The 26397-nt window shown below is 35.7% G+C and overlaps 1 protein-coding gene across 6 annotated transcripts in view; it reads right to left on the reverse strand.

The window, feature by feature from the left end:
• VPS13D (vacuolar protein sorting 13 homolog D) overlaps window positions 1-26397 on the reverse strand; it is a 415828-nt gene that overhangs the window by 253807 nt on the left and 135624 nt on the right. For 5 of the 6 annotated variants that reach the window (XM_007491755.3, XM_016422198.2, XM_007491756.3 and 2 more), the window contains 4 exons: window positions 10959-11081; window positions 8671-8745; window positions 2067-2169; window positions 180-332 (listed from right to left, as the gene is read on the reverse strand). In XM_007491755.3, coding sequence (XP_007491817.2) covers window positions 180-332; window positions 2067-2169; window positions 8671-8745; window positions 10959-11081 — 454 coding nt within the window. The remainder of the gene's footprint in view (window positions 1-179; window positions 333-2066; window positions 2170-8670; window positions 8746-10958; window positions 11082-26397) is intronic. The other variant, XM_007491757.3, reaches the window with a different exon arrangement.

The raw sequence follows: 26397 nt of genomic DNA on the forward strand, positions 1-26397 counted from the left end.
ATGTTTACAACTGCTAAAAGAAAATGGATACAATAAATGTGTCTCCAAGGTAGTCTTTATTCAATTTTTTTAAATCCACAAAAATCATTAAGTGAAAAAAAGGAAATTATCCAGTTATTCATCTTCCCCTACTTCCCTCTTAAAAAAAAAAGCAATAAAGGAATTAGAGTGTTCTTTACCTGTGCCTTAGTTTTCCTCTTGCCTCAAATTCAAAAGGAATCTCTTCCCCTGTAAGGACTTCTCGCCACTCACTGACATTGTGGGCATCATCAAGGAACGTTCTATTTCCCTCTGGAACCAGTCCTGGACTTCCACTGTGAGACAAGGCTGCTCTGGAACCAAATCACACATAACTATATCTCTCTCCTGCAAATACACTCAGAAGATTCCAACAGACAGTGCATACCCAAGGCACACAAAAGATTTATGATCTTGACCTTATGAGATAGTCTATCTAAAAAGATTATAAAAGCAATAATCTTAAGTATCAATAAAAATCGGCTTGAATTTTGCAGATAGTTCTTACTAACCTTAACTTAAAAGTAGATATCAGGGGGCAGTTCGGTAGCTCAGTGGATTGAGAGCCAGGCCTAGAGACAGGAGGTCCTAAGTTCAAATCTGGCCTCAGAAAATCCCCAGCTGTGTGACCTTGGGCAAGTCACTTAACCCTCATTGCCTAGCCTTTACCACTCTTCTGCCTTGGAACCAATACACAGTATTGATTCCAAGATGGAAGGTAAGGGTTTAAAAAAAAAAAAAGTAGATATCAGTGACTATTGCACTAAAAGGTCAACATAAATTAGCATTTTATTGAGTACACAATATATTCAATAAATGCTGTGCTAGGAACAATCACTAAGGGGAAATGAAAGACAGTATATGTTATAGTGGAAAGCACTGGCCTTGGACTCAATAAAGACTTGGGTGTGACTAGTGCCTCTGATACCTAATATGCTACATGATCATGGGCAAATCCTCATTTGTCAGACTGGGATAACGATGCCCACACATCACTTTATCACAGGGTTTCTATGAAATTCAAATAAGATGACACACATAAAAAGCTGTGTAAACCTAATGGCACTGGATAAAATAATAATTATGAGAATAATTATTATTATTAAGGAAATAGCATTAACACATTTAGTAAACTATGCTCTTAACCTAAGGAAAAAAAAATGCACTTTCAAAACACCTGACTGCATAGATTCATCTATTTCTATTACTATATTAAGAAGATTAGCATTTCCAGGTTGCAAGGAGCCAAGTTTTCAATGGCTGAAAACTATTACAAAAGGTCTCTCACTTGGCTTAGGTGAAATGTCATTACTATTCCCAATACCACCCAATCCCATCTGGGCTAGAGAGTGAATTATAAGATCAGAGATCAATTTTATTTTTCTTTGTCAGGAAAGTTTTCAGGAGTTTTGGAGAATGAAAAAAGATTAGTTTGGGATTCGATCAAGCAACAACATAATGTTTCTTTTAAAAAAGAAAAAACTTCCCATGGCCCCTACCTTTTGCCTTAATTCATGTCTGGTTTGTTTGATCCTCACTTTCAATAAAATATGTTCATTTTGTTCTAACAAACACTTAGAAACCACTTACTAGGTACAGAGCACTTGCCAGGCCCTGAGGGATATATACCATTAGTATCCAATAATAGGATCAGGAAGAAAAAAGCTCAATACAAGGAGTTAATATATGTAATGTTACATGGAAAGTCTATTAGAGATGCAAAACAAAATATTTAAATTCTTAGTTATATCATAATTATGTTCATTATCATTAAGGAAAATAATATTAATAATAATGCAAATGACAAATGATTAAAGAACATTTTGAACATGACCTTTTGATTGGAAGAGGGTTAAAGCTATTATAAAATTCCTTTAGGCTGTGTATATATTTTAGGTGTCACCAGAATCTCAATATTTCAAGCTACCAAGTAAGCCTGCCTTTACCAAAATGAACTTTCTTATTGCATCTCACCTTTCTGATCCTCCCAAAATTTCATTTAAAAGGACAGATATAATTTATGGAGGAATCTTCTCAAGGTTCCTTACCGGGTTGGAGTTGTTGTTAGTGTGGCAAACCACAAGGTGCACCCTGTATGATTCCGCAGAGCAAAGGGGACAAATGGTTGTCGGCGCTTGGGAGTTTTCATCTCTGTGTTGGGAAAACCAAGAAAGGCCATTAGAAAACCCATTCTCCAAAAAGAAACACCCCACAACTTTGGTGTCCCAAAGTAAAATCTGCACAAACGAGAAAAGGAACATAAAAAAAAAAACTAAAGCCCAAGAAGATGTGTATATAACCAAAATGAATTGGAAATGGACTGCATCAGACACTGAGCCATTTAAAACATGGTTCAAAAGCTGTGATTTACTCTTTGCTATACAGCATGTGGCAGGAAGACAAATGGTATAGAAGGAAGACTAACAAATTTATACTTAAAGGATATGAGTTCAAATCCCAGTCCTAAATACTGTCCCTGTGGCCTTGGACAAATAATCTTAACTACTTAATTTCTCTCCAGTTCCAAGTCATCTAACCTTGTGAATTCATTATCCAATATGGAATGAATTAGCCTCAAACACTAATATAGAGCACAGCATAAGTCAGTATCACTACTTCCTATCTCACACTCTCCTATACTGTTGAGCTAAGTATAATCCATACCTCAATCTGCAGGTGCTAATTCCTTTGGATGCAAGAAAAGTAAACCCCCAAAAGATGTGTAAATTACCAAAATGAACTGGAAAAAAGACCATATCAAGACACTGAGATATTTAAAACCTGATTTGAAAACCATTATTTAATTAAAAAGTTTTGTTTATATTGTGAGATTCCCCATCATTTCTATCAGCCCATTCATAATATGTAACTGTAAAATTAAAACAGTGCTCTAATAATAAGGGGAAAGACTTGTACAAGAATATTCATAGCTGTGCTCTTTGTGGTGGCAAAAAATTGGAAAATGAGGGGATGCCCTTCAATTGGGGAATGGCTGAACAAATTGTGGTATATGTTGGTGATGGAATACTATTGTGCTCAAAGGAATAATGAACTGGAGGGATTCCATGGGAACTAGAAGAAACTCCAGGAATTGATGCAGTGAAAGGAGTAGAACCAGGAGAATATTATACTCAGAGACTGATACACTATGGTACAATTGAATGTAATGGACTTCTCCATTAGCAGCAATGCAGTGATCCTGAACAACTAGGAGGGATCTAAGAGAAAAAACACTCTCCACATTCAGAGTAAAAACTGTGGGAGTAGAAACACAGAAGAAAAATAACTGCTTTAATACATGGGTCGAGAGGATATGGCTGGGGATGTAGACTTTAAATGAACATCCTATTGCAAACACCAACAACATGGAAATAGATTTTGATCAAGGACACATGTAATACCCAATGAAATTGTGCATCAGTTATGGGAAGGGTGGGGGAGGGGAGGGAGGGAAATAATATGATTCTTGAAACTGTAAACACCAAAACTGTAAGGATAATTTTAGTGTTTTGACTTAAATTCTAAAATGAGTGGTCACCATGGGAAATTTCCAAATATGAAAATACCCAAGTCAGCTAGAACTTATGGAAATTTTAATTAATAAAGAAAGAAGGAATTAAGGGAAGGAGAGAGAATTAATTTAAACTGCTCTGGCTCAGGCTGAGCCAAGCAGTAGAAAAGACCTAGGCCATGGCCTAAGGGAGAGCGAGTCAGTCTTTATCACTCACCACAAGACCATCTCCAAGCTGGGTTCTTCCACTCTGAACTGAAATTACTCTCCAAACTGAATTAAATTGTCTCCTGACTTTTTACCCCTTCCTTTTAAAGAAATTTTCTCTTATATCACCAACCCTAAATTTTCACATCTACCAATTACAGTATACCCTTTTTTCCCCAGGACGGCCCATTCTTAGTTTTCACCTTCTCTGGTTAGATTAAATCTTCTGAGTACTTCACACCTCTTTGTTAAGCTTGCCTTTTGTAAGTTACTTGACCTTTTTAGGTACTAATTTAACCTTTACAGGTACTTAACACCTTTTCTGTATTAGATCTAAAAATAGACCCAGCTTAAGGTTTTAGCTTTACTATAAGGTAAGAGTTGGGGACTTTCATTGTTCAATCAGGAGTTTATAACTTTATCTTCCCGTAAGGCACTGTCTGAGTAGGGTGGAGTAATTTTAAAATTCACATAACCAAGGAATAATGTTCTAAATTGACTAAGTAAGTTAATTTAAATTAAAAAAAAACCACAGTGTTCAACACTATTGCTCCTCTTGACAAAACAAAAAACCATTTTAAAGGGATATTTTCTGTGTTCTATTTGATGAACACTACTATAACCTTCTATAAGCACAGCACTATGCCAGATGCTTTGAGGAATGCAAAAATAATATGATACTGTTTCTATCCTCAAAGAAACCTATGAACTAGTTAGGCAGGCCATATTAACTCACATGAAATAATCAGATAATTATAAATTACAATATATGGGGGCAGCTAGGTGGTTCAGTAGATAAAAAACCAAACCTAGAGTCAGGAGGTCCTGGGTTCAAATCTAGCCTCAGACACTTCCTAGTTATGCACATGACCATAGGCAAGTCACTTAACTCCAATTCTAGCCCATACCACTCTTCTGCGTTGGAATGGATACTTAAAATTTCTAAGTCAGAAGATAGGAGTCTTAAAAAAAAAAAAACTTACAATATATGCAGTCATCAATTTGCAAATGAATAGGATCACAAAAGTTCCTTTATAAATTAATTCTTTGGAAATCAGAAGACATTTTACTCATAGAGTTTTATAAAAGCTAATTTGATTTCATGGACAACCACAAAAAGCCTCTATGAATTATAGCACTAGCAGTATTACAGACCCTAAACACAATAAATAATAATGCTTCAATTAGAAAGACTATCTTCAGAGTTCTAAATTAGTATTTCAATATATTTCCAAGTCCTACCATAAGGATAGAGACTTCTCTGTCTTCCATCTCCCTATCTATTAGGCAGCAGAAGAGGGCAGTCACGTATGAGGGCTCTGATGATCCTGTTGGCCTGGGGACAGTGAATATTAAGAGTTGGTGATGAGAGTCTAGGAATGGAAGTTAAGAGTAGTGCCTCCTGCAGGTAAGAATTCCTCTCCATTAAAAACACTTAACCATTAGGGTGCTGATTCTTAATCTTTCCAAATAATTATGGAAGACTTTGTGAAGGAATACAGGAACTGTTGCTACTCTTATCTCTATCATCATTATAATCTCTGCTTCCCAGACTGATGTGATATTAGTAGTAGTAGAGACAAGGTTACTTCCTTTTTAAAGACCACTCTGCTCAATAGCAATTATGGATAACAGTAAAAACAAACTGAATTGAATTCCCTCTCCCTACTCACCAGCTCCCTCCAAAAAGAATAAATGAAAAGGAAAATACACAAACAAAAACCCATTCTTAACTGGTTTCATACCTACTGTGTATAAAATGGCATTAGGAGGCAGTAGTAGCAAGTTCTGACTAAGGAGGACAACTAAAACCAAATAAAATTCACCTTGTAGGACTACATTTTTCTAGGCGACAAAAGCTCAAAAATAATCTACAGCCCACGCGGATTTTTACTGCCTTCTAAGTGAAGGCATGGGGGCGGTTTCATAAAAGGCTAATGGGAAGAAGAGATAACTGCCATTTGAAAAGTAATAACCTTCTTATTATCCTTTTTTTATCATCAAATATTTTCAGAAGTTAATACAGTAAGTGTTTCTAGACAAGCACTTTCAAGTTAGAGCAAGCCTCTGTTTTGACAACCACTAGAGCTCATCAGGTTCCAGCATGCAGTTAAATGCTAAAAACTGAAAATCTCCAGTGGATAACACTTAACCTCCTGTCTCTCTTATACAATATCTCCATCATTTATTCAGTCGATCATTTTTGAGAATCTCAGGTATTATCAAAGATACATTCTCTACTTTTCATATATCTATTTTCACATTAAAAGCTTCCCTGAGTTTTCAAGTTTTGTGGGGAATTTTGTGTGTGTGTGTGTGTGTGTGTGTGTGTGTGTAAATTACTAGTCAAGGAGACATAAAGCTAAGAAGCAATTGTGAGGCTACTGACAAGAACAAAAAGGAAGTAAAAAATCTAAGAGCCATATGAAGGACAAACAGTATATACTATGGAAACCTGAAAAGTACCTCCTACTCTATGACTGAAGTAAGAGGGCATTTATTATAGTAAGAGAATTATCAGAAAAAGAACCCAGATGTGCTTTCATATCCCACTGTGAGCCAGACTATAAGTTTCCATTTGCAAATTACATTAAAAAAAAAAAACAGGTAACAAATTACTTTGATCACTATTTATAATGAACAAAATATGAGGAGCCATTACATTCAAGTGTATTTAGTTTTAACACTAAAATTCCACTTCACATCCATTGGATTTGGCTGAGTTGCAAAAAAAATGAAAATGACAAATACTGGGAGGATTGTGAGAAACAGGCACACTAATGCACTGCTGGTGGACTATGACCTGGTCTGGTCATTCTGGAGAGCAATTTGGAACTATGCCCAAAAAGCTATTAAACTGTGCATATCCTTTGCCCCAGGGATATTGTTACCACAAGTATTTCCCAAAGAGAGCAAGGAAGAAAGGAAAAGGATCCACATGTACAAAATATTTATAATGGTTCTTTTTGTGAAAGCAAAGAATTAGAAACTGGGGGAATGTCTATCAATTGGGGAATAGCTAAACAAATTATATAAATGTAATGGAAACTACTATGCCATAAGAAATGGTAGAAATGGGTAAAGGGGTTGATTTCAGAGAATCTGAAGAGTCTTTTATGAACTGATGCAAAGTAAAGGGAGCAGAATCAGAACAATTTTTACATTAACAACCATATTAAAACAACTTCAAAAGTCTTAGGAACTCTAATAAGCAAAATGACCCACAACAATTTCAGAGGAATCATAATGAAATAGGCTATCCACCTCCTGATAGAAAGGGGAGTAATTCAAAGTGCCCCAATCAGTCTTTGGACATGGTCAATGAGAGGAATTCATTTTTTGCTTAACTATATCTGTTTGTGATAGGAGTCTTGTTTTTCTTACTTTCTCTAATAGAAAGGAGAGGAAGTGGGGAAAAGAGAGATAGATCTTTATTTTTTAAAGCAACTTTTTAAAAGAAAAAGGTATGACTAGGCACACTGCCTAAGTCACAAAACTGCCTATATTTGTCAGACATACCAAACCAAACTTCAGACACTCACTTACCTAATGAGAAAACCACTGATTACACAAACTACAACAGCCCAAACCAATGCCAAGGAGAAGTCAAGTTGACCAAATAGCTCCCATATTATGTCCCAAAATAAACAGAGCTTGGACTCTAGCCATGCAACACAAGAAAGAAACTCTGAAGGCCACCAAAAAAGATGGCTTTAGAGAATTTGCTTCAAGGGACCATAATCTCTTTAGAAAATAAGAGAAAACTTCAAGTTAGTCATATCTTAATTTGACTTCACTTGGCTACAAACTGATGAATGTCTTCCCCTTTGGATTTGTTTCAAATTATTAATCTGGTTGTTATAAACAAAGCCCAAGGTTTCTACTCTGTGAACAATTTGTAGTAAAAAAAACAAAAAACAAAAACCCACTAGATTAGAAGTTAGAAGATCTGGATTCTAGTTCTCATTCTACTAACAATATTAACACTCTGAATATGAACTTCCATACTTATAACAATCTGTGTCATGCTACCTGCCTCTCAAATTATTTGCAAGAATTGACACAAACCAGAAAAATTCAAAAAGATGCAATGATGTACAAATGTCAAAGTACTTCTTTCTTTAAAATTTTCCCTCATATTCCTTTGCCACAATTTCACTGATGCCTCTGTTTTTTACGCTTGGGTGGACTCTCTCAAAACTGCTTCTTTTAAAAATTCCATTGTGCCCCAGTAGCCAGCTGCAACTAAGTGCATTCAATTAAAACAATGAAGAAATGATGAATCAAAATTATGATTTCCTCTTTTTTGTTTTCTTTCTCCTAATATGATACCTGGACAATTAACACTTTCTTCCCCCTTTCCCCTGCCCCAATGGATCCTAGGATCATGGACAGGAATGAAGAATATTTTCTCCCCTATTTCTTAAGCACCACATGTACCTAATTCAAAACTATAAGAAATTTTTATCTTAGGAATAGCATGAGGATTTTTAAATGTCTCATCTTTCAGAAATTCCTTTGCATTCCCATAAGAATAAATGTTTACCAAGTGTTCTATAAACAAAGAGATTTGTAATGTTAGTTTGTGGAGGAATTTTCCCATCATTTGTGAGTCTTCCAACATGAAACATGGCCACCAGTTAATGTAGTATTTCCTTTTGTGTAATGCCATAACTGGCATATACTAGAAGAAGGGAGTTTTGGGTTTTTTGCCCCTCACCAGAAGGAAAAAGGGAATGGAAAAGATCTAACATCAGAACTAATATTTAGTTTGTTTCTAATGGTAAGTCAAATGTTCTTACTGCTCTTGCTAAAATGAAATAGTCCCAAGCAGGATAAAAAAAAAAAGTCAGCTATAAGTCAGAGAGGATTATTATGCAAGACATTTGGAAGACCACAGCAGCCATGCATTCCCTCCCTCAGCTGTACTGTACCTCTAGCATAGATCTGGTGCTCTAGGTTAGTCAGACTGGCTGTACTCCTAGTCCTAAGGTAGACAAGGGGTAGGCCTGGTAGACAGGAAAGACAAAGTTAGCAGATAAAGAAAGAGACAGCAAACAGGCAGATTCACCTCCATCACTAATAAAAATGTGAATAAAGGACATTGCACAAACACTGCAGGCACCATGCAGCTGGGCAGCAGCTATTAAAACACTAAGCTAAGGGATCAAGATTTTTTTTCCAAGGCTAAGCTACTTCCCATTGGTAAGGCAGCTGATATACTCTCCTTCAGAATCAGGGAAAGAAACATTATTTAACATACTAAAGCTTTTTGAAGGCTCTGAATTTTAAATTGTACATATACTTATATGACTTTAAAAATTACTTTAAAAATGTATAAGAAAGGGCAGTGGTGAAGAAAATTTCATTTAAATTCTGTAAGGTAAGACAGTGTCTCCAACAGTGAGTGAAAAAAAGTCAATATATTTCCAATTGTCAAACAGACTCTACTAATTATTTGCCTCACTTTGATAACTTTGAAAATGTTCACTTAAAAAATAATTTTGAATATGTACTTTTAAAATTCAAATTGGAGTTACTACTCTCTATTTTTGTTGGCTCCAAAATTCATCAACTCTACAAAGACAAATGGTTCATCCTTTAGAATCAATGACCTTCATAAATAAAGGTAACGATTATGTCCAAAGTCATACTGAAGTCTTCTTAATCACTGTTTAATGACATCTGAGAAATGAGCAAACCCACCAGAGCAGATCTCATGTGAAGAATGAATTCCAAGGGCTCCAATTTTCTAACCTGGCTTTGACTATTATGTCTGTTATAATTCATTTGAAATATGATTTCTTATCAGAGTCCTATATGTTCTGTTCATTCTAAAATTAAAGATTTTAATCAACTTACTAAAAGATTTCTATTTAACAGGGGAATTAGGTAAGAACTGTTTGGGGGAAAGGGAGAAGGCTTAGAAATTGTTATATGTTTTTATAGATCTTTTCATAAAGAAAAGATGGGCTGTTATCTATAAATCTAACATGGCCAAGAACTAAATAACTTTACAATAAACTTTATCAATGACACTTAGCACATATGTTTTCTATTAACTATTAAAAAGTAAATGAACTGTGAAGATCCAACAACTGGTGGCTGTATTAACTATTGACTGGGGATTGAAGATTCCCCCAAAGAACAAGCTTCTTTTGAAAATGCCATTTGCCTATAATACAAATTCTAATAGTTGGCTGAAGTTTCTTGGATAGACTGTTATATTTTCTTGACACATAAACTGTGAAGGCTAGAGGAAGAGACAGAGAATTGAAGCTGACAATATTTCAGAAGGCCTTGGCTCCTGAAACAACCTTGTGACTCTCAGAAGCAACTCACTGGGAACACAGAATAATCACAGCTGATATTTCTTTGTCTCTCCCTTCTAGAAGTACAACGAATACAGAAAAAGGCCATTTGCACACCCTGAGGAGAGATGAGACAGTTCAAATATTTCAGACACTTAAGAAAGCCCATCTGCCTAAGACATGTTTGCGGACCAGATGGATTATTTCTGAAGTATTCATGGGCTATGTGAAGTCCAGCCAAGAAATGTAATCACATCAACTTCCCAAAAGAAATTACAGCTTGAAGGGCTAGGACAGTGCTGCAATTGGATGACAATTAGTTATTAAACCGTTGTTCAGCTTTATACTCTTCAGCTCTTAAAAAAACAAAGCTCAAAGTGAGGCAATAATGAGGAAAAATAAGAGCTATTGAAGAATGAAATGAGCTTACTATATATTCAGAGGTATGCATACACAATTCTTGGTTCTTATTGGACACACTGAGTATCTTCATATACTTAATATATCCAAGCCATCATTCTCGACAGCAAGGAAAATTAAATAGGGTTTCCAATGGAGTTTACAACTGGTCATACATTGGCTTCATAGGAAAAATAATATTTCAAAACATGAAACAATCTTACAAAGGTTGATCATATAAAAATTTTAGGAGTACCACTTTATAACATTACAGTTATTAGAATGTGTTTAAGATTTGTGTAATGTAGGACCTTTCACCTCAATGAAATGCAGAAAGTTTAGCATTTTGTCCTAGGAATCTATCAGTTGCAGAGAGTAATTTCAGAGAATAGGTAATATTTCCTGTAGATTCTTGCATGAAGAATGATGATTCTGCTTTGAATTTCTCAGTGAAACACTGAAATAGAGGGCATGGGTGACTTAGACATTTTTTTATATGATAAACATCTTACTTTGTCCGAAGCATGGAGGATCCACAGAAGAGCCCATCCAACCTTCTGATTTGACTATATCCATTTCCTTGTCCTGTTTACAATAATCTGCCATCCATGATTCTTTAGTACTTACATACTGATCTAGAAAAAATTCCCCAAAGACAAAAAATAGAAACAACTAAGATTGTGACAATAAAATTACAAATTAGGAACAAAATATGTGAAATGAAGTCAGATAAATGATCAAAAAGTCTGTTATGAGTATTGCTTTACTGTTCTATCTCAGAGCAGGGCAATATATTCGTTAGAAGATTAACTCAGAGCCAGATTTGGATGAAGAACTCCTAATACTTACTAAAATACAATACTTCCTGGAGAAGTCAAAATAAGAACATTTTTCATCCCTCCTTAAAAATATCATGGTTTCACTTCCCTCCATCTGCTCTGTTTCAAATTTTCAGTTCAAATAATTAGCCCTGAAACAAAAGCTTAAAAATATAATAGTACCACTAGAAAAACATAAGTTTGAGATTAGTTTAGCACTTTTAACAAAGTAGAAACGTAGATGAAATCAGACTTCACAACTGACATAGGTACCTTTCAGATTATCTCAAATATAATCAAGTGGCTAAAAGGATAATAACCAATAATGCCATCAAAATATTTACTTACAGAGGAGTAATTTCATATTTATTAAGACCTTAGTTACAAACATATATGATCAAAAACATTCTCCCATAGGTAAGTGATCAGGATATGAATAAATAGTTCTCAAAAGAACAACTATTAACAACAAAACATAAAAGATTGCTATAAATTACTACTGATCAGAGAAATAAAAATCAAAACAACTGTGAGGTTTCATTTTATTGGTAAATAGGAAAATATATAAAACTTGAGAAGTAATTAATATCAAGACGATTGTAAAAAAAACAGACACACTAACGAACATATCGTGGTGGAGGTTTCAACGGTTCAAACTATTCGGGAAAGCAATTTGGAATTATGCTAAGAAAGTGACTAAAATGATATTATTCTACAGGAGATTATAAAAGAAAATTGCCCACATGTTCTGGAGCAAGGGGGCAAAATAGAAATAGAAAGGGTTCATAGAACACCCTCTATAATAAATCCCCAAAAGACAACCCCTAGGAATGTAATTGCCAAATTCAAGAGCTTCCAAGAAAAGGAGAAAATCCTACAAGAAGCCAAGAAGAGGAGCTTCAGATATAGGGGGGCTCTCATAAGGATCACACATGACTTAGCGGCTAACACACTAAGAGACCGCAAAACATGGAACATGATATTTAGAAAGGCAAGAGAGCTGGGTCTCCAACCAAGAATCAACTACCCAGCAAAACTGACTATATACTTCCAGGGGAAAGTATGGGCATTCAACAAAATAGAAGATTTCCAAGCATTGGCTAAGAAAAGACCAGAGCTCTGTGGAAAGTTCGATATCCAAGCACAGAAAGCAAGAGAAACATGAAAAGGTAAATATGAAAGAAAGGGAAAAGGAGATAAATCTTATCTTTTTCTTTAAGTCAAACTCTCTTCTATAAGGACTACATTTACATCAAATTATGTATATTAATATGTGGGGAAAATGTTTTGTGTAACTCTCAAAAATTGTAGCATCATAAGAGTAGTTAGAAGAGACATGCATAGGGAAAGATTGGGACATTAAGAAGATTTGGGGAAAGTGGGGGCAAAGAAAGGAAAAGGGAGGGGGGGTACCGTCGATAATACTAAGATTTACTTCAAGAAATGGGGGGGGGACTTAATAGAATAATCATTCCCATATAAAGATACACATGGGAAGGGGAGGGGAAGAACTCTCATATGAGAAGGAGAGGAAGAGAGCGTGAAGTGGAATTACTTAAACCTTACTCTCAGTGAAATCAAATCTGAGGGAAGAACATCTAGATCCAGTGGGATCCTGAATTCTATCTTATCCATTAGGGCAAGAAAGAAAGGAAAATTAAGGAGGGGGAAGGAGGAGGGAGTATAAAAAGGGAGGGAAGGAGAGGGGGGGAGGGGAAGGGAACATAAAAAGGGAGGGGCTAGAAAGGGAAGCATCTCAAGGGAGGGGACTAGGGGGGACTGACCTAAAGTAAATCACTGGTTCAAAAGGAGATAGCTAAAGAAGAAAGGTCAGAACTAGGGGAAGATATCAAAATGCCAGCGAATCCACAAATGACAATCATAACTTTGAACGTGAATGGGATGAACTCACCCATAAAACATAGACAAATAGCAGATTGGATTAGAACCCAAAACAATACCATTTGTTGACTTCAAGAAACACATATGAGGCTGGTTGACACAAGGTTAGAATTAAAGATTGGAGTAAGACCTTTTGGGCCTCAACTGATAGAAAGAAGGCAGGAGTTGCAATCATGATATCTGACAAAGCCAAAGCAAAAATAGACCTGATCAAAAGGGATAGGGAAGGTAAATATATTCTGTTAAAAGGGAGTATAGACAATGAGGAAATATCACTAATCAACATGTATGCACCAAATGGTATAGCATCCAAATTTTTAATAGAGAAACTAGGAGAATTGAAGGAGGAAATAGACAGTAAAACCATATTAGTAGGAGACTTGAACCAACCACTATCAAATTTAGATAAATCAAACCAAAAAATAAACAAGAAAGAGGTAAAAGAGGTGAATGAAATATTAGAAAAATTAGAGTTAATAGACATATGGAGAAAAATAAATAGGGACAAAAAGGAATACACCTTCTTTTCAGTACCACATGGCACATTCACAAAAATAGATCATACCCTAGGTCACAGAAACATGGCACTCAAATGCAGAAAAGCAGAAATAATAAATGCAGCCTTTTCAGATCACAAGGCAATAAAAATATTGATCAGTAAGGGTACATGGAGAGCCAAATCAAAAATTAATTGGAAATTAAATAATATGATACTCCAAAATCGGATAGTTAGAGAAGAAATCATAGAAACAATTAATAATTTCGTTGAAGAAAATGATAATGGCCAGACATCCTTTCAAATATTATGGGATGCAGCCAAGGCAGTACTTAGAGGAAAATTCATATCCCTCAGTGCATATATTAACAAATTAGGTAGGACAGAGATCAAGGAATTGGAAATGCAAATCAAAAAACTTGAGAACAAACAAATTAAAAACCCCCAGAAGAAAACCAAACTAGAGATCCTAAAAATTAAGGGAGAAATTAATAAAATCAAAAGTGACAGAACTATTAAGCTAATAAACAAGACTAGAAGCTAGTCTAGAAAAAAACAGACAAAATAGACAAAGTACTGGTCAATCTAATTAAAAAAAGGAAAGAAGAAAGGCAAATTAACAGCATCAAGGATGAAAAGGGGATCTCACCTCCAATGAAGAGGAAATTAAGGCAATCATTAAAAACTACTTTGCCCAACTATATGGCAATAAATATACCAACCTAGGTGATATGGATGAATATTTACAAAAATATAAATTGCCTAGACTAACAGAAGAAGAAATAGTTTTCTTAAATAATCCCATATCAGAAAAAGAAATCCAACAGGCCATCAAAGAACTTCCTAAGAAAAAATCCCCAGGGCCTGACGGATACACCAGTGAATTCTATCAAACATTCAAAGAACAGCTAACTCCAATACTATACAAACTATTTGACATAATAAGCAAAGAGGGAGTTCTACCAAACTCCTTTTACGACACAAACATGGTACTAATTCCAAAGCCAGGCAGGACAAAAACAGAGAAAGAAAATTATAGACCAATCTCCCTAATGAATATAGATGCAAAAATCTTAAATAGGATACTAGCAAAAAGACTCCAGCAAGTGATCAGAAGTGATCATCCACCATGATCAAGTAGGATCTATACCAGGGATGCAGGGCTGGTTCAATATTAGGAAAACTATCTACAAAATTGACCACATCAACAAGCAAACCAACAAGAACCACATGATTATCTCAATAGATGCAGAAAAAGCCTTTGATAAAATACAACACCCATTCCTACTAAAAACACTAGAAAGCATAGGAATAAAAGGGTCGTTCCTAAAAATAATAAACAGTATATATCTAAAACCATCAACTAATATCATCTGCAATGGGGATAAACTAAATCCATTCCCATTAAGATCAGGAGTGAAACAAGGATGCCCATTATCACCTCTATTATTTGACATTGTATTAGAAACACTAGCAGTAGCAATTAAAGAAGAAAAAGAAATTGAAGGCATTAAAATAGGCAAGGAGGAGACCAACTTATCGCTTTTTGCAGATGACAGGATGGTCTACTTAAAGAATCCTAGAGATTCAACCAAAAAGCTAATCGAAATAATCAACAACTTTAGCAAAGTTGCAGGATACAAAATAAAGCCACATAAGTCATCAGCATTTCTATATAATTCCAACACAGCTCAGCAGCAAGAACTAGAAAGAGAAATCCCATTCAAAATTACCTTAGACAAAATAAAATACTTAGGAATCTATCTCCCGAGACAAACACAGGATCTATATGAACACAACTACAAAACACTTTCCACACAACTAAAACTAGACTTGAACAATTGGAAGAACATTAACTGCTCATGGGTAGGACGAGCCAATATAATAAAAACTGACCATCCTACCCAAACTCATCTATCTATTCAGTGCCATACCCATGGAACTTCCAAAAATTTTTTTTTACTGATTTAGAAAAAACCATAACAAAGTTCATTTGGAAGAACAAAAGATCAAGGATATCCAGGGAAATCATGAAAAAAAATACAAAGGAAGGTGGTCTTGCAGTCCCAGATCTCAGACTATATTATAAAGCAGCGGTCATCAAAACAATTTGGTGCTGGCTAAGAGACAGAAAGGAGGATCAGTGGAATAGACTGGGGGCAAGCAACCTCAGCAAGACAGTATATGACAAACCCAAAGATCGCAGCTTTGGGGACAAAAATCCACTATTTGATAAAAACTGCTGGGAAAATTGGAGGACAGTGTGGGAAAGATTAGGTTTAGATCAACACCTCACACCCTACACCAAGACAAATTCAAAATGGGTGAATGACTTGAACATAAAGAAGGAAACTATAAGAAAATTAGACAAACACAGAATAGTATACATGTCAGAACTTTGGGAAGGGAAAGACTTCAAAACCAAGCAAGACTTAGATAGAGTTACAAAATGCAAAATACATAATCTGGAATACATCAAATTAAAAAGTTTTTGTACAAACAAAACCAATGTAATGAAAATCAGAAAGGTAACAACAAATTGGGAAACAATCTTCATAAAAACCTCTGACAAAGGTTTAATTACTCAAATTTACAAAGAACTAAATCAATTGTACAAAAAATCAAGCCATTCTCCAATTGACAAATGGGCAAGGGACATGAACAGGCAGTTCTCAGCCAAAGAAATCAAAACTATTAATAAGCACATGAAAAAGTGCTCTACATCTCTTATAATCAGAGGAATGCAAATCAAAACAACTCTGAGGTATCACCTCACACCTAGCAGATTGGCTAACATGACAGGTATGGAAAGTAATGAATGCTGGAGGGGATGTGGCAAAGTGGGGACACTAATTCATTGCTGGTGGAGTTGTGAATTGATCCAGCCATTCTGGAGGGCAATTTAGAACTATGCCAAAAGGGTGACAAAAGAATATCTACCATTTGATCCAGCTATAGCACTGCTGGGCTTATACCCCAAAGAGATAATAAGGAAAAAGACTTGTACAAGAATATTCATAGCTGCACTCTTTGTGGTGGCCAAAAATTGGAAAACGAGGGAATGCCCATCAATTGGGGAATGGCTGAACAAATTGTGGTATATGTTGGTGATGGAATACTATTGTGCTAAAAGGAATAATAAAGTAGAGGAATTCCATGGAGACTGGAACAACCTCCAGGAAGTGATGCAGAGCGAAAGGAGCAGAACCAGGAAAACATTGTACACAGAGACTGATACATTGTGGTACAATCGAAGGTGATGGACTTCTCCATTAGTGGCAATGCAATGTCCCTGAACAATCTGCAAGGATCTAAAAAATACTATCCACAAGCAGAGGATAAACTGTGGGAGTAAAAACACCAATCAAAAGCAACTGCTTGACTACAGCGGTTGAGGGGACATGATTGAGGAGAGACTCTAAATGAACACTCTAGTGCAAATACCAACAACAGGGAAATGGGTTCGAGTCAAGAACACGTGATAACCAGTGGAATCGTGCGTCGGCTATGGGAGGGAAAGGTGGTCGGAGGGGGAGAGGGGAGGAAAAGAAAATGATCTTTGTTTCCAGTGAATAATGTTTGGAAATGACCAAATAAAATAATATTTAAAAGAAAAAAAAAAGAAAGTGACTAAAATGTCCACTTTATTGAAGTCCCCATTTTCAGGGAAATGCTTCAATGAGGTCAAAGAAAGTTCCCAAATCTACCAGAAAATTCACAGCAACAATTTTTGCAGCAGCAAAGATCTGGAAACAAAGTACATGCCTGCTGTCTGAGGAATGGCTAAGCTAGCTATGGTACATAAATTAACAGAATATTGCTAAATTAAAAGAAACAATAAATATGATGACTTCAGAGAAGGGAAGACTTATCTAAATGGATAACAAAGTGAAGGAAACAGAACCAGGGAAACAATGTACACAATGACTACAATATAAATGGAGAGACCAAAAAAATGGAACTAAACAGCAAATAACGATAACAAATGAGCCAAGCCCATAGAAAAGGATTCTTAAAAGGGCACTTTTCCCATTGCATAGGTAGGTGACTAGTGCTCCAGATAGTCCCACAAATTATGACACAGCTAATATGATAGATGATTCTAATGAACTGCTTTTTTCTGCTCATTATTTTTTGTACTTTTTACAAGGGGTGTCTAACAGAGTAAGAGAGAGGGAAAGGCTATATATACAAATTAAAATAATATATAGAGAAATAAATAGACAATAATAACATTTATAAAGTACTTCATAGTTTGCAAAGTCCTTTACAATTATCATACTAGATCCAACCCTGATAGGTAGGTGCTATTATTAACCCCATTTTATATATAAAGAAACTGAGAGAAACAAGTTAAATAACTTGCCCTGAACCAAAAAGCTATGTCTAAGGAAAGATTTGAACTCAAATCTTCAGGACTCCAAGTCTAGCACTCTATATACTCTAATAGCTAGCTATCTCTGATTTTTAAAACAATTATAAAATTCTTCAATGTATTAATATAGCCTTTGTGTAGGAAAATATATCAAGAGTGATTACATGGGCAATGATGATATCTTATAGTAAATAATCATTAGAAGCCTAAGGAGCAGGAAACTTACATATATTACTGAAGTCTAGAATCTTCACTCCTGATTGAAAAGTAAGAGTTTTTAAATGAAATACCATTTTCCATTACAAACAATTTATTGTATATTAATTATAAAAACATATTGCAAAGGTACTAGGTGACTCAGAGGAGAGAGAGCCAAGCCTAAAAAAAGGAGGTTCTAGGTTCAAATCTGGCCTCAAACACGTCCCAGCTGGGTGACCCTAGAAAAGTCAATTAACCCCAATTGCCTAGCCCTTACAACTCTTCTGCCTTGGAGCTGATACTTACTATTGATTCTAAGACAGAAGGGTTCTAAAAAAAACAAAAAAGTATATTGCAATCCAATGAAAAAGTTTGAATAAAGAAAAATGTGCTAAGAAGTCAAGAAGACATTATTAAGACTTGTAACAGTGTCATATAGGGGACAGGAATAGAAGCTTTCACTCCCCAACACCCGGATACAGTTCTAGGACAGAATGAAGGAACCTATGCCCAGGGGTGGGTTTCCAGGGGAAGAAGCAGTCAGCCTATGTACCAAAAAAGGAGGAAGTTCAAAAACAAATAGAGGCAATGTAACTCAGAGCTTAGAGCAAAGCAAGGTTTTAGTCCCAGCTTCCAGCTAAGGCTCCAGAAGCCTAAAAAGGAACCACCAGGGCACAGATCCTAGACCAAAGGGAAACCTACAATTCTGCCCCTCTGAACCAGCAGTTTCCCAGATCTAAAATCAAATCAAAGACTTTCAGAGCTCAATCTAGAGAGTGGCAATGATCAGTTTTCCCCTTGGATAAGATCATTTTCATAGCAATAGAAGCTTAGGGGTTCCAAACCTGACCTGTCCCTGGGAACCCACAACAACACAACATTCAATACACCAAGAAAGCAGCAGCAGGACCAATCTAGACCTTCCCTTCAGAAGTACACAGAATCCAGCCCGAACATTAAGTCTAAAGTCAGGAAGCAGCCCGGAAAAATGAGCAACCAAAAAAAAAAAGTCATGCTATAAAAAGTGATTAAAGTGACAGTTATTCAAAAAATGAACCTAGGAGAAAGAATGACCCTAAAATATTTATAAGCAAAGTCTCAAAGGAAATCACAATTTGAATCATTAGTAAAGTTACTCTTTTCAAATAAAAATTTTTAAGTCAATGAAACAAAATGAAAATGCTACAGAAAAGGAGGAAAAAAAGAAAAAGAATGTAAACAATGGCAAAGAATTAGAAAGGGAATTAACAACTTGACCTAAGAGGTATAAAAACCTTGTCCACATAAAACATTACCCTAAAAAACAATGGACCAAATAAAAGCTAACAACTATATGAGACAACAAGATACATTAAAACTAAGTGAAAATACTAGAAAAGAAAAAGAAAATGCAAAGCAGCTGATAGCCAAAACAACTGATGTGGAAAACAGATTTAGAAGAAAAAAACGTAAGTTTCATTGGACTTCTTGATTTGAAAAACAAGAAGGCCTACTTTGAGAAGGTTTCAAAAAAGCTGCCCAAGTCTCTTAGAAGAGGAGGGGAAAGTGGACGCTGGAAGAATGCACTGGTCACCTATTAAAAGAAAGCCAAAATGAAAACTCCCAAAAAAGATCACAGCCAAAATCCAGTTTCTGTGCCAAAGGAAAAAAAAAGACTGAAAAGAAACCAAAAGAAAAAATTGAGCCACCAAGGAGTCATAGACAATATCATACAAGTTTTAGAAGCTACTGCAATGAAGAATCAGAATGCTTAGAATATAATACCCTGGAGAAGGCAAAATATAAAGGCTTATAACTAAGAATAACTTATCCAGCAAAAGTTAGTATAATCATACTGAGAGGTGGGGGTGGAGGTGGGGAGTGGGGATGGACATTAAGAACTTGAAAGCATTCCTCATTAAAAGAAATGCCATTCCACTATGCCAGGACTCCTTCTTAGTCTCCTGTCTCTCTTAGGAAGAGGAGAAACATTACTGAATCAAGCACCTGACTCTTCTCCTTCAGGGAAAATAGGAAATACCATTTTATCAAGTCTCTAGCCAAGTCTCCTGCCTTGGGGGAAGAGAAGTAACAAACACCATTTGTTCAGCTCCTGGCTATTTTTCTCCTCATCACCTGAACTAATTAAGGCCCTGAGAGGTCTTTACAATAAGACTGACCCTTGGACTTCAGAGTAAACATGGCGGCAGTCTAGATGCAGGACACTTCTACTCCTCAGCACCTACCGATATAGATTACCTCAAAACACCAAAAAAGAAACCAAAAAAACCAAATTCATGTGAAAGAAGGGACTCTATAGTAGGGCACAGCACTGAAGGTACGTGGGATCTGGGTATTTCCACACTATAATGGGGTGAAAAAGCTTCCACCAAAACATGAGCTGAACTACCCTCCCCCACCCCACCTACAGCGCCAGAGTCAGAGCCAGCTCACGCTAGAATCAGTGAGGGAGCAAGGGGCACCTCTAGAGTGAGTGGCAGCTCTAAAGAGAGTGAAGGGCACCTCTAGGTCCTTGGCAGCTGACAAAGACCACCAAAGATCTACACTCCCCCCACCCCCTGAGAGCTGCTACACTTGAAACCCCAGCAGGCTGAAGAGTCCAGACCTTGGGGAGATAGCACAGAGAAAGGCAGCAAACAGTAGAAGCTGAAGAGATCTGAGAAGTGACCTGAGGCAAAATCCTTGCTCCTTAGCTCCATACTCAGAGAGCCTGTTGTCCTCACTCAGATTTCTGATTGGAAAAGGAAGGAAAAACCACCATAGTAATGGAAAACAGTGCCCAGGAACAACTTCCCAACACCAAGAAAAACAAGAAGGGGTTAAGCCCGGATAATTTTAATGGAGAAAAAATCCAGAATACAGAGGAAATAGCAGAAGAGGAAATAAAAAATAAATGCGCATAAACCTTCCAAAAAAATTGGAAATTGGCCACAAGGTCTTGAAGAATTTAAATTGGAGCTGTGAATTTTAAAACTAATCCACCCCAATCAGACCATTCTTTAGAAGATCTGATTTAGTTATTTACTGAACAGTAACAATGGAGATACTTGGAATAACTGAATCAGGTCTTAGAAATTCTACATTTCTCCCCTCTTCTTAGTTTAACAAGATTTGGAAGGTGTGCATCAAACTCAAGATTAAATTATCTAAGGAAATAACCTTCAACAGACATGTAGAAAAAAAGGACAGATCTCTGGGCTGTCCAAAGTCATCACTGGTACAGATGAGACGCAGGAAAGTGATGTAAAACTTTCTATATGAGGCCCGTCACTTCCTCTCTCCTCTTTTTTCCCTGGAGAGGCGACTCTGGCTGAGAGTGTGCCAGGCATTTCAACATCTGGAGTGTTGGTAGTGAGTTTTGCCTTTGAGCTGATTCAGGTTTGGGCATCTTAGCTGAGCCCCTTTGGAGGCCAGGCTGATTCTTTCCTCCTTCACACACAAAACCTTACTTTCTAGATCTCCTAATCTTCCCTCCCGATACTAGCCCCTTCCTTCTTCCTTCTTCCTAATCAGCTCCACTATATCAATTAAATCACCATAAAATTTCCAGTTGAGTTTTCAGTGTTTCATTTGGATTTTATAAATAAAATCCTTGGCAACCAAATATAATTACTACCTTCAGTTTCAATCATAATTTTTTTAAAATATATTTTATTTGATCATTTCCAAGCATTATTTGTTAAAGACATAGATCATTTTCTTTTCCTTCCCCCCCCCCACCCCCCATAGCCAACGCGTAAGTCCACTGGGCATTAGATGTTTTCTTGATTTGAACCCATTGCTTTGTTGATAGTATTTGCATTAGAGTGTTCATTTAGAGTCTATCCTCTGTCATGTCCCCTCAACCTCTGTATTCAGGCAGTTGCTTTTTCACGTTGTTTCCACTCCCATAGTTTATCCTTTGCTTATGAATGGTGTTTTTTTCTCTTGGATCCCTGCAAGTCAATCATAATTTTAACCTTAAAAGAGCTTACCAAAAACATGGAAGGCTTCTGGCAAGAAAAGTGGGAAATCGTTCAAAAAGAAAATAACAGTTTAAAGGACAAGAACTCCCAGTTGGAGAAACAGCTGAAAGCCACAAAAAGAAGGATAGACCAAACCGAAAAGGAAAATCAAAAGATTATAGCTGAACACCAGGCCTTAAAGACCAGGATTTGCCAATTGGAAGTCAATTATCTTGTAAAACTGCAAGAATTAATAAAGCAAAGTAAAAAGATTGACAAAATACAAGAAAACATGAAATATCTCATTAACAAGATGACAAACCAGAAAAAGCAATCATGAAGTGACAATTTGAGAATCATTGGTCTTCCTGAAAACCCAGAAATAAACAGAAATCTTGACATCATACTACAAGAAAGTATCCAAGAAAACTGCCCTGATGTTCTTTAACAAGGGGGGAAATAGACATTGAAAGAGTTCATAGAACACCCTCTACACTACATCCAAGCTCTACAACCAAGAATCAACTACCCAGCAAAATTGACTATATTCTTTTTTTTTTTAATCCATACCTTCCTTCTTGGAGTCAATACTGTGTATTGGCTCCAAAGCAGAAGAGTAGTAAGGGCTAGGCAATGGGGGTCAAGTGATTTGCCCAGGGTCACACACCTAGAAAGTGTTTGAGGGCAGATTTGAACCTAGCACCTCCCTTCTCTAGGCCTAGCTCTCAATCCACTGAGCTACAAAGCTACCCCCAAAACTGACTGTATTCTTAAAGGGGAAAGTATGGCCATTTAATAAAATTGAAGAATTCCAAGCATTTGTAAAGAACAGACTGGACCCAAACAGAAAATTTGATGCCCAAACACAAAACCCAAGAGAATCATCAAAAGGTAATTAAGAAAGGGGGCGGAGGGAGACAAAAACAAAACAAAACCAAAAAAAAACATTTTTTATGAGGGAATCAATAAGTTAAAATGATATGTATCCCTACATGAACAGAGGATATTGATAACTCTTAAAAATTGTTATTAATACCTGGGTAGCTAGAAGAATTATACTTAGAGGGAACATTGACAAACTGAATTGGATGAAATACTAATACATAAATATGTATATAGATATACATATGCATAAATATATAAATACACACATACAATAAGAGTTATAAAAAAGGAGGTTAATACCAAGAGAAATGGGAAAAGAAATAAAATGGGGTAAATTTATGTCACAAAGAAGCAAATGACGGGAGGGGAAGAGAACATGAATACACTGGAAGGGTAAAGAGAATGGAGAGAGGAAATACCCAATTCTTATGAGCACTGAAATTGACTCAAAGAGGGAAGAACAATAAAATACATTGGGGCAGAGAATTGATTTGTGCCCTATAGGAAAATAGAAGAGTAACAAAGAGACTGGTGGGGAGGGAAGCAATACAGGAAAGGGAGAGGGTATGGAGAAGGGGAGTTTAAAAAGATGGTAAAAAAAATTAGAGGGGAATAAGAAGGGGGGGGTAGAAAAGGAAGTAAAACAAGGGTGAGAATTAGGGAGAGCAATTAAAACCAAAACACTGGTATAGAAGTAAATAGTGAAAGAAGAAAGGTCATGACTGAGTGGAAATCAAAATGCTGGGAAATACATAGCTGGTAATCATAACTCTGAATGTGAATGAAATGAACTCAAGTGAATATCAGAGTGGATTAGAAACCAAAACCCTACCATATGCTGTCTACAAGAAATACACAAGAGGAAAGTAGACATGCATAGGGTAAGAGTAAAAGGATTGAGTCAAATCTATTGGGCATCAAGTGATAAAAACAAGGCAGGAGTTGCAATCATGATATCTGACAAAGCCAAAGTAAAAATAGATCTAGTCAAAAGAGATAGGGAAGGTTATTACATCTTGATAAAAGGCAGCATAGACAATGAGGAAATTTCTATACTCAATATGTATGCACCAAATGGCATAGCATCCAAATTGCTAAAGAAGAAACTAGAGGAACTCAAGGATGAAATAGATAAGAAAACTATAATAGTGGGAGACCTGAACCTTCCTCTACCAGAACTAGATAAATCAAACCAAAAAATAAATAAGAAAGATGTAAGAGAAGTGAATGACATCTTAAAAAAATTAGAGTTAGTAGATACATGGAGAAAAATGAATAGGGACAAAAAGGAATACACCTTCTTTTCAGGAACACATAATACATTCACAAAGACTGACAATGTCCTAGGGAATAAAACCATTGGAAACAAGTGCAAAAGGGCAGAAATAATGAATGCAACCTTCTCAGACCACAATACAATGAAAATAATAATTAGTAAAGGTACATGGAGAGGCAAATCCAAAATTAATGGGAAATTAAACAATACAATTCTCCAAAATCGGTTAAAGAACAAATAATACAACATCAATAATTTCATTGAAGAAAATGACAACGATGAAACATCCTTTCAAGACCTATGGGATGCAGTCAAAGCAGTACTCAGGGGGAAATTTATATCTTTGAGTTCATATATTAACAAATTAGGGAGGGCAGAGGTCAATGAATAGGACATGCAAATCAAAAAACTAAAGTGAACAAATTAAAATTCCTCAGATGAAGACTAAATTTAGAGATACTAAAAATCAAAGGAGAAATTTAAAAAATTGAAAGTCAAAGAAGTATTGATTTAATAAATGAGACTAGAAGCTATTAATTTGAAAAAATAAATAAAATAAACAAAGTACGAGTCAATCTAATTTTAAAAAGGAAAGAAGAAAACCAAATTAACAGTATTATAGATGAAAAGGGAGACCTCACCTCTAATGAAGAGAAAATTAAGGCAATCATTAAAAATTATTATGCCCAATATAAGCAATAAATATAGCAATCTAGATGATATGGATGATTATTTACAAAAATATAAATTGCCTAAACTAACAGAGGAAGAAATATACTACCTAAACAACCCCATATCAGAAAAAGAAATTGAACAAGTCATCAAAGAACTCCCTAAAAAAAAATCCACAAGTCCAGATTGATTCACAAATGAATTCTATCAAACATTCAAAGAACAACTAATCCCAATATTATATAAACTGTTTGACAGAATAAGCAAAAAAGGAGTTCTAATAAATTCCTTTTGGAACACAAATATGGTACTGATTCCAAAGCCAGGCAGGTCAAAAACAGAGAATTAAAACTACAAACCAATCTCCTTAATGGATACAGATGCAAAAATCTTAAATAGAATACTAGCAAAAAGACTCCAGCAAGTGATCACAAGGGTTATTCACTACGAGGTAGAATTTATACCAGGAATGCAAGGATGGTTCAATATTAGGAAAACCTTTCACATAATTGACCATATTAACAAACAAACTGACAAAAATCACATGATTATCTCAATAGATGCCTTTGACAAAATACAATACTCATTCCTATTGAAAACACTAAAAAGCATAGGAATACAAGAGCCTTTCCTAAAAATAATAAACAGTATATATCTAAAACCATTAGCAAAAATCATCTGAAATGGGGATAAACTAGACGCCTTCCCAATAATTTCCCAATCCATTATATAACATTGTACTAGAAACACTGGCAGTAGCAATTAGAAAAGAAAAAAATCAAAGGTATCAAAATAGGCAATGAGGAGACCAAGCTATCACTCTTTGCAGATGATATGATGGTCTACTTAAAGAATCCTAGAGAATCAACTAAAAAGCTAGTCGAAACAATAAATTTAGCAAAGTTGCAGAATACAAAATAAACCCCGATAAGTCATCAGCATTTCTATATACTTCCAACACAACTCAACAGCAAGTTAGAAAGAAAAATTCCATTTAAAATCATCCTAGACAATATAAAACATCTAGGAATCTATTTGCCAAGACAAAAACTTATATGAACACAACTACAAGGCACTTTTCACACAATTAAAACTAGATCTAAACAACTGGAAAAACATCAATTGCTCATGGATAAGATGAGCTAAAATAATAAAAATTACAATCCTACTCAAATTAATTTACTTATTTAGTTCCAGACCCATTGAACTACCAAAAAAACTTTTTTACTGAATTAGAAAAAAACACAACAAAGTTCATTTGGAAGAACAAAAGAGCAAGGATATCCAGGGAAATCATGAAAAAAAAAAAGGGAAAGAAGGTGGCCTTGTAGTACCAGATCTCAAACTATACTATAAAGCAGTGGTCATCAAAACAATATGGTACT

This window comes from Monodelphis domestica, chromosome 4, assembly GCF_027887165.1.
Source record: "Monodelphis domestica isolate mMonDom1 chromosome 4, mMonDom1.pri, whole genome shotgun sequence".
NCBI classification, from domain to species: Eukaryota; Metazoa; Chordata; class Mammalia; order Didelphimorphia; family Didelphidae; genus Monodelphis; species Monodelphis domestica.